Raw genomic sequence first — 11,702 nt, forward strand, 5'->3', positions numbered from 1 at the left:
GATTGGGGGCCAGGATAGGAAGACCTGAGGGGGCGTATGGCCGGGGTGTAGGGGAGGATGGAGCCCCGAGAGTTCCCGCGAAGAAGCGCGCCAGCGCCGGGGGATGCCCCGGGGGAAGACCCCCCACTGAAAGAGTCATCAAAGGCGTGGCAGGAGAGCTCTGGGGTCTCCCTTTATACCAGGCGGGGCAAATCCTGGGGTGTACCAACGAAGTCCGGGTGTGCAAGATATCGGGTCCGGGCGAAGGCGGCACGCGAACTCCTGGTGGAACGGAGGCGGGTACACAGTTATTCACTATGTTCCAGAATACAAGATCTAGAGGGCACCTGACGAACAAAAAAAAAAAGGAAGCACTTTTTAACATAACGGGTGCATCTACACTTGTGCTTAACTACACAGTAGACTAATTCACTGCTGTGTAAAGCATCACAGTCTACATGTGCAACACTATTAGACCACAGCATACTAATTTTTTGTGCTGTAAGATAGTACTGTCAGGGACATGTTTAAACGCTGATTTGGGCGTACATTGCATCCGGTCAACCCAAGCAGCAGGGGTCCAGACGTATGTGGTTTCTATGCGTTTGCTGAGAGATGACCTGGGGATTCTGGATCCCTTCCCTCCCCTCTCCCCCCAGATCCGTTGGCAAGCCTCATGCTAGGGGCTCTGACCCCATCTCAATGGGCTAAAATAAAAAGCTTATTGGAAAAATTTAACAAGGTGCTTAGGGGAATTCTGGGCTGAACTGTATTAATTGCACACCAGATTATCCTTAAAATGGACTGTGCAATTCAGAAGGGATACTCAAGAATTCCATCATGGCTGAGGGAAGTGTGCGGGTCGGGTGTGAGCCGGGCCCTTTTTTGCGCCGCGCGGGCTATGGCCAGCAGCCCAGGCACGCTGGGTCGGAGAGAACGGGCGACACGGTAGAATTAGGTGTGGACTCATAATGGTAGATTTAAAGATTGTTTACTTACACCGAAGATGGTTGCGGCGCAGGCTGGAAAACTTGCTTGAGTTGCAGTTACAAACAAAATGACATGAACAATCACATGGAGTTTGCTAGGCTCCACGGAAACAGAGCTCCGGATGCCCTGGACAAGCACGCCACCGAAATAGAAACCTCATAGATATGTCTTAAAAAAAATTATCGCTCGAAGACGGAAAGAGGTGGGCGATGGATCAGGTCGCCAAATTCCTCTGAATCTCATACAGGGTTTCTATTACCCTGCCGTGTACCCAGAGTCCCCACGAGATGGATGTGGAGTCCTCTTCGGCTTGGGCGGAAACTGCTCAAGCCTCTTATACGGCTAACAAGCCAAACGTTAGCCCCCCCGCGGGGAAAAATTAGAACTAGCCAATAGCAGAGAACAAATTTACATGCGGGTGGCGGGAACTCCTTTGCACCATGCATTTCTCTTGCAACTTGAGAAATGCACCCTGCAAATAAAGCTACAAATTGGCGGGAAATTCTCCCTTGCACCGGGGTTCTCCTCTGCAGTAGAAAACTCCACCGTGCAACGAAGCTGCAATTTGGCGGGAATAATTCTAGTGCCGAAGCACACACAAAATCATACCTTTGGGTTATGACAGGAAGCAGTAAACCAGGAGATAAAAAAGATGCTAGACTTAGGAGAAATAGTGGAATCGGCAGCTGAATGGAGTAGCCTTATTGTTTTGATGCCGAAGTCCTATCACACCGTCCAGTTTTATATTGATTTTCGCAAAGTCAATGCAATTTCAAAGTGTGGTATGTACCCTCTGCCCAGAATAGACAAAATGGTGGAAGGAGTAGACAGCGCAAAATACACTACCACCCTGGATTTAACCAAAGGGTATTGGCAAATATCTCTGGACCCACTGTCCCAAGAAATCACAACCTTTGCTATGCCCTGGGGACAATACCACTTCCAGAGTGGAACCTTTTGGTTTCCAGAGGCCCCTGCAACCTTTCAACATCTAATGGACAGAGTAGTCTACCCATGCTGGGCATATGCAGCTGCCTATCTGGATGACAAGGTAATATTTGCCAGCATGTGGGTAGAACACCTCCACCAAGTGAGAGAGGTGTTGTAGTCAATACCATGCAGCTGGTCTCATGGCCAACCCTGCCAAATGTCACCTGAGATATACAGAGACTAGATACCCAAGATATATACTGGGCAATGGCAAAATTGGGCCCTCAGTGGACAAAAAGGCCTTGGTGGAATCACCAACACTAACAACCAAAAGACAGGTGAAGGCAAGCTACTATTGGAAATTCATCCCACAATTTTCTGCAATCACAGCCCCACTAACTTACCTGCTGTGAAAAGGGGCACTGCAAAGGATCCAGTAGTCACCCAAGTGTAAGGCAGTGTTTGGGGCAGTAAAATGGCTACTATGCAGTGTGTTGGTTCTGCACAGCCTGGATTTAACAAAGGAGTTTATATTACAAACAGATGCCTCGGAGCAAGGCTTGGGGTCTATTCTCTCCCAGGAGTTTGAAGATGGAGAACACCCCATCATATACCTCAGCAAGAAGCTCCTTCTCCAGAAGCAGAAATTTACTGTAACAGAAAAGGAGTGTCTAGGGGTAGTTGAGACCCTACACTACCTCCTAGGGGCCCATTTTTGTTTGGTCACTGACCATGCCCCTTTAAAAAGTGGCTTAATACTATGTGGGAAGCCAACCCCTGGTTGATACAGAGGTATCAGTCTCTTCAGACTTTTGATTTATCAATACACCACCACCCTGGGACTGCACATGCAAATGCACACTTCTTCTCATGAGAGCGGGGTGGGGGGATTAAAAAAAAAGTAAGAGTGAATCATGGGTTCCACTCTTGGGAGGGGTGTGTGTAACTAGGTGCATGACTCAGGGGCTGGAGCCCAGCTGCAGAAGATTAGAGAGTAATAGCCTGCCTGCCTAGGAGCACAAGATCAGCTGACAGGGGTGATTGGCTGGCCTCAGAGGATGTTAAAACCCCCAGGGAGCATAGCAAGAAGGAGAGCGGGAAGGCTGTGGTGCTGATGAGGAAGCACGCAGCCAGGGTTGCCCTCACAGAGTCTGAGGAAGGACCACAGGTTTTGGTTTATCCATCTGTTGTTTGTACACTTGTCTGTTTTATTATGTTGCTTTCTGTGGGGGACAAGTTTTCCCGAGGAAAAATAAATGTCCTGGTGAAAGGAGTGATAGCCCACTACACTGCCACTATCAGAGACTAGATACTGGGCTATATGGATCATTGGTCTAAGACAATACAGCACTTGTTATGTTAATACAGGAAAGAAACAGGGAAGTGAGAACAGTTAAAACTGACAGAAAGCTGCACCCGATGCTTCTAACATAACAATAAACTCAGATGCTCCTCTTCCCCTTTCCTAGGATGACAGCCACATGGGAGGCTGTAACAGGGGACTCAGACCCAATGGAGGGGAAACAGAGAGGAACATGCCCTTGCTGGGGAGCCAGGTTGTAGGGACTACTGACCTCAAAATTGGAAGGGGGAAGGAAAGCCTAACCCGCGCAGCCAGAGCATGTGCAAAACTAGTGAAGATGGGAGACCAGGCAGAAGGTACAAAGAAAGCAAAACTGCAAGAAACATTTGGGATGGGGATAGGGAATGAAGTGGCCAGTCCAGGCAGAGGGGATTTGTACCAGTGAGTCATGGGGCTCCTGTCATTTTAATAGGATGCAGAAGGATAAGATGGCTGTGTGGGGCCACAACTACAAGAGTGCAGGCTAGCCCTTAATTAAGACAGTAAAACTCCTGTTCTGGGCTGGGGGAGGCACATGATAAAAAGGGGGTGGGGCTCCCTGGCATATAAACCCAGGACCTGAGCCAGAGCTGGCAGCCAGACCCTACAGGCTGCAGGAAGAGGAGCTCCCCTAGGGAAGCTGTCTGCGGGAAGCAGTACCCAGGGATACACAAGCTATCCACAAGGGTGAGAGCAGGCCTAGCCCTGAGAATTAATTTGTGGTAGGAGACTGACGGACAGTGGAGACAAACTTTGCAAAAGCAGTCTGTTTATATTTCAGTTGTCCAGCTGTATGTTTGTTTATGTTTGCTGAACAACTGGAGGACTGGGAGTGGCTGTAGGGTTGGAGGAAGCCACAAGTGCCTGGCAGGCTCCCCCTACTGCAAGGCTAAGGCCTGGAGAGCCAGGGCCCGAATCAGTGGACCTGGACTGAGCAGCCTCAGCTAGAGGAAAAAGGGACTGAGGCCAAGCAGGCTGAAGCATGGTCAGGGGTTGGGGTCTGAGGGACCCAGCATTAGCCCAGGGCAAAAAGGGAGAAAGAGAGGGAGAGAGATTTTGGGGTGTTGGGGTCTGAATTTCAAGCCAAGCAAGCCAGGGTGAGCCCATATTGTAGCAAAAAGGGGACAAGGAAGACCACCTAGAGCTTGCCAGCTTCTAAGGGCAGCCTCCCCTATTCATTACATAATAACATCAAGGCATGGCAAGTGAAACACCAGGGGAAGACTGGAGCAAAGCTTGGTCAGGACTAATGCAGCCATCAAGGGGGTGGGTGTCACAGCAGCCCTAGGGCACATCCTGTTACAGAGGCCTTATCTGACCCATGGCAGCAAGGCCATGGGGGTGGGAATAACTCACTTTAGAGTATAGATATAGCAGGTAAGAGAGAAAAGGGAGTTTTATTGTTACAAACTGTAATCCAGATATTATCAATGAAACTGACAGCTTCAGAAAGTCGACAAGTCCGCTTCAGAACGCCAGCCCCAGAAAGTCAAGTTGGGAGTTTTCCACAAATTCATGAAACCAAAATTCATGGTTACAGGTCAATACTAAAACAAACCTAATGCTGAGAAGGAAGAAAAAGAGAGAGGGAGGCCTTTTTTGGCTCCTATTCAGAACAGTATACTTCCAACCTCCCCACCCAAATCCCGAAACAGCTAATCTTGCAAAACCTGGGGCGAACTTCACTTCCATGTGCCAACAAGGAACAGACAAGAGTAGCAACAACAGCAGCCCAGGGGCATATCTTTATGGTGCAAGACAGCACTGGACTAAGACATGCAACATCCACCTTGCACATGCTAACTCCCAAAGTGGTAATGCCATAACTGCTTTAATGTATTTTAATACCAATGAACTCTATACTCTGCATTAAACAATTATTCCACAAAATGCATATATAGTATTGAGAGCCAGAACTGAAATGCTGGAGGTCCCCAGTGAGTGCCCATGTCATTGGGCCAAAGGATCATGCGTTCTTTTTCTTGGTCACTTTCTGGCTCCATGAATCTTATACTCTCAGCTGCACAGCAGCACAGCTTCAATAAAAAGGGTGAAGAGTTTCCCACCCCAGCCTAGTTTACGGAGAAAGAAAGAGGATAAAAGGAATTAAATTGTGTGGTCAAATCTGCAGTACTACAGAATACTTTTCTTGATTTTTTTTTTTATTCCACCCATAGGTCTATAATCTCTCACGTACCACAGGAAGGGGCTTTTCTGAGGCTTTGTGATGATGGGATCTAAATAAAAAAATCCTAATATATAAATTATGAAATGAATACAATTTCCATTGAGTTATAGAGATGTCTTAGAGAATTTTTAGTTCAGCATTTAAATATATTATTCTTCAGTGCTATAGAGAAGGATGTGCTGCTTAATGTATTTACCCAGGGCTGGCTAGAAGGAGAAACTCCCCAGGTTACATAACTCTCTGAACTGTAGTAGGAATTCTTTCAGTTACATGGGGAGGGTCTGTATTTACCGGGAACATGTACAATGCTGTAATCAACATGTTTCCTGGAATGGCTTTGGAAAAATCAAAAGACTTAAAAAGATGCCGATACCCACAAACAGTGCACTGCATGTGGACTTGAGGCAAAAAGAAAAAGACAAAGGAAAAAACCCACCCCTTAACTAGGCATCTTTGTCATCCAGAACTAGTCAGTCTTCAACCTCTGATGCACTCCACACTAACTGCAGGGTTTGATAACTTTGCTGTGAATGTACATATTTCAGAGTCAGAAAATATGAAGCCTAATTCTCAGCCCCAAGCACAGAAATAACCTCAGTTTTTTTACACATGGCAAAGGGCCATTACCACGTGCTACAAACAGCACTAATAGTGGCTTCTCAGCTTGTAACCACGCATGAATCGTAAGAGTCAATTCCAGCTCTGATAATGAGCCAGACCTTATTATAACCATGGATGCTTGCCCAAAAAGAGTCTGTCTTGGGGTGTAAGAACACTGATGGCAAACAGAATCTTATTTTATTTGTGTCTTGTGGCCATACTAGGGAAAATGTAGAGAATTTATGTTCTCAAGAGACTATATCTGCCTACTCAATTGCTAGGTAACCCTGGGAAGGTTGTAAAAGCAACAGTCTATAATTCATTACATGTCACAATCTGAGACTAACACAACCTAAGCAACAGAAAGGAAGTAATCTAATTTATTTGAAATTTCCACAATCCTTAGCTTTTTCATTTAACATGTAGTTTGCCTAACAGCTGAGTCAGAGAGGAAAATTAGCAAGATGACAGAAAAGCTACCTTATCACTTCTGTTTTTAAGCCATCACATTTATGAGGGAACTGGGAGAGAAACAACAAGTCAATTATTACTTGAGAAAGAGCAGGGAAGGATGGTGCACAAGTCAAAAAGTTTGACAGGTCTTCTCTGACCATTCTTTACCTAAAAAACATGTGGAGCTTCTGCCAGATCAAAAAGCAGGATCTCTGGTACTACATTTACTTAAAATTATCTTCTGATTTAGCACACTACCCTAATGGATCCCATCTAACCAAAAGATCTATGTACTCCCTTGCCCCCATCAAGCACTAAGATGTGCAACAGGCACTTACACAATTAACCAACAGCAAGATTAGAGAAAAGGACCTTTTCACAAAGCAAACTGTTCAGCAGTAATAAAAAGCCTCTCAACTGTTCTTTTTTTATTTATTTTTTGGACAGAATACAAAATGCCTAGGCATTTTTACCTTAAAAAAAAAAAGAATCAGAGCAAAAAACTCTAGTTTAGTAATTAGCACTTTATTACAGCTTGTAGGTGCATATGCAGCCTTTCTCCTTAACTTTGTCCTCTTGGTTTACTGTAATTGTTTTCTTCTAGAACATATATTCATTATTACAAGAATGTATCCACACTAAAACTTGGGAAATTGTAGGCATATTATGGAGGCAGAACCTGAGGTCATCTTTCTGTTATTTCCCTATTACGGTATTGTTTAATGTTGTGATTGTTGCAGGGAGGGAGGAGATTTATGTATTTTTGAGGATAGCCACAGACCTCTGTAGGAGAGAGGAGTGAGGGTTTGGGAGAGATAGCAGGGGGTTGGGAGGGGTTGTGGGAGTGGAATTGGGCGTGAACAGGGAAAAGAGGAGGGGAAGTGAGAAGAGATATGAATGGACATTAAGAAGCATAGTTGGGATGTGCTGGTGGGTTTGATTTCCTAGGTAACAGGCAGGAAAGCAGGAGGAGGTTGGGTGGAATAGTGTTTCACAGTTTTGGGGTGTCAAATGGGGAATCTATAGTTGTTTCTTAGCTATGGGGTGTTTGTCATTTATTGCCTTTCTAGGTAAGATGCTATATAAATACAAAACATAATTATTAATATCATTTTGTGAACAACAGTAAAACAAATACTACACACAACAAAAATAGGTGAACACAGGTTTTTCTAAACAAACACTTGGGATGTACAGCCTAACCAAAAAGCTTACCTTGACAAGCTCCAGTGCGGATGTTAGGGATGAAACCACGACGACATGGCTGAGGCTGAGCAGGACACATCTCACAAGGGTGGCCCCAAGCACGACCAATTGTTGCACAACAGAGAGTCTTTGTGCAAACAATGCCTGTCAACTGGCCCTGGCACATCTGGTTGTTGACCTGAGTGAAACAAGGACCGGTTCTATAATCTGGAAGAGAAGAATGGAAAAAGGGAAAGATCAGTGTCACGTACAAAGGCCTATATTAGTTCCTCTGCTATATAACACAGAGGACTCCATTTTTTTAACATGAGTCAATATAAACCGAAAAAAAAAAAAAGCAGGATTTTCAAACTTAAATCATGGTCTTGCATACATAAGCAATAGGACATTTTCCATTGAGGATACTTATTCTGTAGAGAACATTTTCATATGATTTCCTTGTGAACGATGCTGGAAGATAAAGGGAGCTGATTCTAAAGGAACTATGCCATTAAGTGATTAAATGAAAGTCTGTAGTAAAGTTAATACTGCAATAGGCAGGAAGGAAAGTGGAAAGAAAAATAACTATATTATTATGTACTGGGGGGGATGAGAGTTGGGATTTCCTGTCGCTGAGAAAATTCATTATCATTTACCAAAGGGAACTCCAGACCACTGGCACCTCTTTATCATTTGAGGCCATGCAAGAAAAAAAATTACACAACCACCATTCCTGTTGTAATGTTTACTACAAAAGCACTGTCTTAACTGAAGGCTTTTTCATAGAGCACTAATTAGATTATCATTAATTTTCTATTATGAGCATCATGGGAGTCTGTGCTGGTTATGCTGATTAACTACTGGGGGTGAAAAGTATTCCTAAACATATAATGCAGATTTAATATCAAATGGGTAACTTACATTTTTTTAATAAAAACGTATTTTAAATCTCACTGTGGGATGCCTATAGAACAGTGGATCCCAACCCCAGATTGTGACTCAAATGAGGGTCACAGTGGCAATGCCAGCAGCACTGCACAGAAAAGACGAGCCCCACCCCAGGACACCACTGTTGCCGCACTCTGCTCCCAGCAGCAGGGCACGGAAAAAAAAAGGTGGGGAACCACTGCTATAGAGTCTTGCCTCACAGTCGCATTCAATCTGTGCAAAAAAACTGGGATTATAGTCTTACTAAAAACCCTTCGAGTAAAGTATAACACTTAGTTGTACTGCTCCTGGAGCAAAAATGAACCAGGTCTCAGCTCTGGGCAAGATGTGGTGCTCCTATTGGCATTTAGGGAGGGGAGGAACAAAGGCAAGAGACAAGGTTCCACCTACTTCCTATTCACCTACATGAAATAGGAAGTAGCATCCTGGAAATAGCTACTGTCTTCCCATACAAGCTCTAACAGTACAGGGAGCTGGTACGTCTCATTTCTCCTCTGCCTGGACATGGAACTGGGGCTATTATTGAAATGTAAATGGGGACAGTAACAACTTCCCTATAAATAAAAGTGTTGCAATTTTAAGACCTGACACATTGTGCCTTGAAGAACCAGAAGATTTGTTATGGCCAAAGGAGAATTCTCCTTCCGTCCCCACATCCCCATTCAAATGGGACCCAGGCAGTTCCTGAGAAACAGACTATTTCAAAAGTAGCAATGTTTCTGTATATAGAAAAGCTATTTTAGATTATGACCGAGTATCTTCAATAGCTCCCCGTGAGCCCTATAGAGTTTGATTTAGGATTCCTGGTGGGAATCCTGATTTCATTATTGAGTTCAAAAGGATAAGGATCTGCTTGGTTCTGCCACTTGTCATCTCCACTTGAAAGTCCCTGGAGATTCAACCCCAGCTGAGACAGCCCATCAAGGAGAGACTGGAGATTCTGTGCCAGACCAAGACAGGATTAGAATTCGTGTCCTCCACGAGATGGTCAGCTAATCTATGTTCTCCTGTGTGCTTGGCTGTTTATGACCACTGTTGGAAAATTGGGAAAAAGTTGCCCAGCACAGCATGCCGGGAAGTCTGCCCACTCGTCCTCTAGTAGTTGCGCATGAACTGTGTAGTAAATGTTATTGTGCACCTGCTCAGAACACGTTCTAACTTTAATGCCGCATAACATCCCACATATTTAACACATACGAAGTGTCCCAAGCAACAGGGCTCTTAGTTTCCTTTGCATTACTGATCATGCCCATAAAGCAAAAGTTAATAATAAAAGAAATAAATGATAAAAGTATACAGAAGACTATTAAAAGAAATAAATGGATTCTCATACAGACCCTATTAGGCATAAAACCGTACAAAGGCTTTTGCATGTAGTTAACTCCAAAGGATGGAATTTAGCACACGCACAAGATCTCTGTAAATCAGCACCTAATTGGTATTATAAGAATGGAAGGTAAAAAACAAAATAAAATAAGTGTTGGACAGTACTGCATTTCTCCCTACCTCCAAATTATCAAGTGAAAATTATGCATACACTGAAGCAATGTTTTTTCTACAAGGTCTGCATTATCCAAAGAAAGTCCTGTACATTATGAATGTTACAGCATACCCCTTCCTCGAAGATACAGAATCACCATCAGCTTCACCATGTTCTCAGTTTCATTGTGGTCCAACATCCTTCCCTGTCAAACTAATGACTGCCAAACAGTAGTTGCATTTTCTCACAAAATGCACAAATTATATCTCTCTATGGCCAGTGACCTCATCATGGCAGAGCCTTATATGGGAATGACTAAATTTCAAACATGAACAGATTTTGTACATCCATCTGGATTAAGGTTCCATGAACCTACTATGGATCTTGCATGAATTTTAATTAAAGGCAAAGGATTAGTGAAGAACTCTGTTCAATATTATGTATCCCTTGCGTAAAGTTTGGCAAGGTTGTTATGCAGCTTGAGGGAAACAGTATCTTGTATTCTGTTTTCAAGTTGAAAATCACTACCAATGACCAGGTTTCTCTGAGAAAATAAAAATATTACTAGAAGCAAAACAGAACCGTTCAGAAAATAAACCATTAAGACAGATGAAATGATGACTCAGCTGAACTGATGTGAGTTTTGCTACTGACTCTAGTATGGTTGAGATTTCCCCCATAGACAAGATTATCAGGTCCATTAGCAAAGACTGGTACTGTACTTTATTACTTACTGAAGATTATCTATAAACAAAATACTCGCTGTCATGTCAAGAATGTAATTTTCTCCATGTTTGCAAGCATCTAAAGGAGGAAGGGCTGATCATAAACTGCCAGCATGGATTTGTGAAAAACAAATCATGTCAAACAAACTTGATCTTCTTTGACAAAGTAACTACCTGGGTGGATGAAGGGAATGCTTTGGATATATAGTGTATCTGGACTTCAACAAGGCTTTCAACAAAGTCCCACATGACCTTCTCATAAACAAATTAGAGAAATGTTGGCAAGATAAAACTATGACAAGGTAGATAGATAACTGGCTTAATAGCTACTGCAAGCAAAGGCTAATTATTAACAGGTCCATGTCTGAATGGCAGGAGGTTTTCAGTGGAGTCCCACAGGGGCCTGTCCTGGGCCAGGTGCTGTTAAATGTGTTTATTAACAATTTGGATCCTGGAATAGAAAGCTTCTTGAGCAAGTTTGCAGATAACACAAAACTAGGAAGGATTGCTGAGACACTGGAAGATGGAAACATAATTCAGAAGGATCTCGGCAGATTGGAAACTTGGGCTAGTGCTAACAGGTTGAAGTTCAATGTGGGCAAATGCAAAGGGATTTACTTCGGGAGGAATAATCAAAAACAAATAAAAAATGGGTGACACCTGGCTGGATGAAAGCACTATGGAAAAGGACTTGGGAGTCTTGGTAGATCACAGATTCAGTATGAATCTGCAGTGTGCAGCTGCACAAAATGTGAATGAGGTTTTGGGCCGGGGCTGTGCTCAGGGTGGGTGGCAGCAGCGCGGAGGGCCGGGGGGGGGCCTATGGGATGGACTACAGCCATCCCATAATTCACCATAGCCCCCTTTCCCAGCACTACTGAC

At 43.8% G+C, this 11,702-nt stretch overlaps 1 protein-coding gene across 1 annotated transcript in view; it reads right to left on the reverse strand.

Annotated features, from left to right (window-relative positions):
- LOC102384441 (fibrillin-2-like) overlaps positions 1-11,702 on the reverse strand; it is a 231,092-nt gene that overhangs the window by 128,890 nt on the left and 90,500 nt on the right. The window contains exon 5 of the mRNA XM_025206706.1: positions 7,698-7,895. Coding sequence (XP_025062491.1) covers positions 7,698-7,895 — 198 coding nt within the window. The remainder of the gene's footprint in view (positions 1-7,697; positions 7,896-11,702) is intronic.

This window comes from Alligator sinensis, unplaced genomic scaffold (genome assembly GCF_000455745.1).
Source record: "Alligator sinensis unplaced genomic scaffold, ASM45574v1 scaffold10_1, whole genome shotgun sequence".
NCBI lineage: Eukaryota > Metazoa > Chordata > Crocodylia > Alligatoridae > Alligator > Alligator sinensis.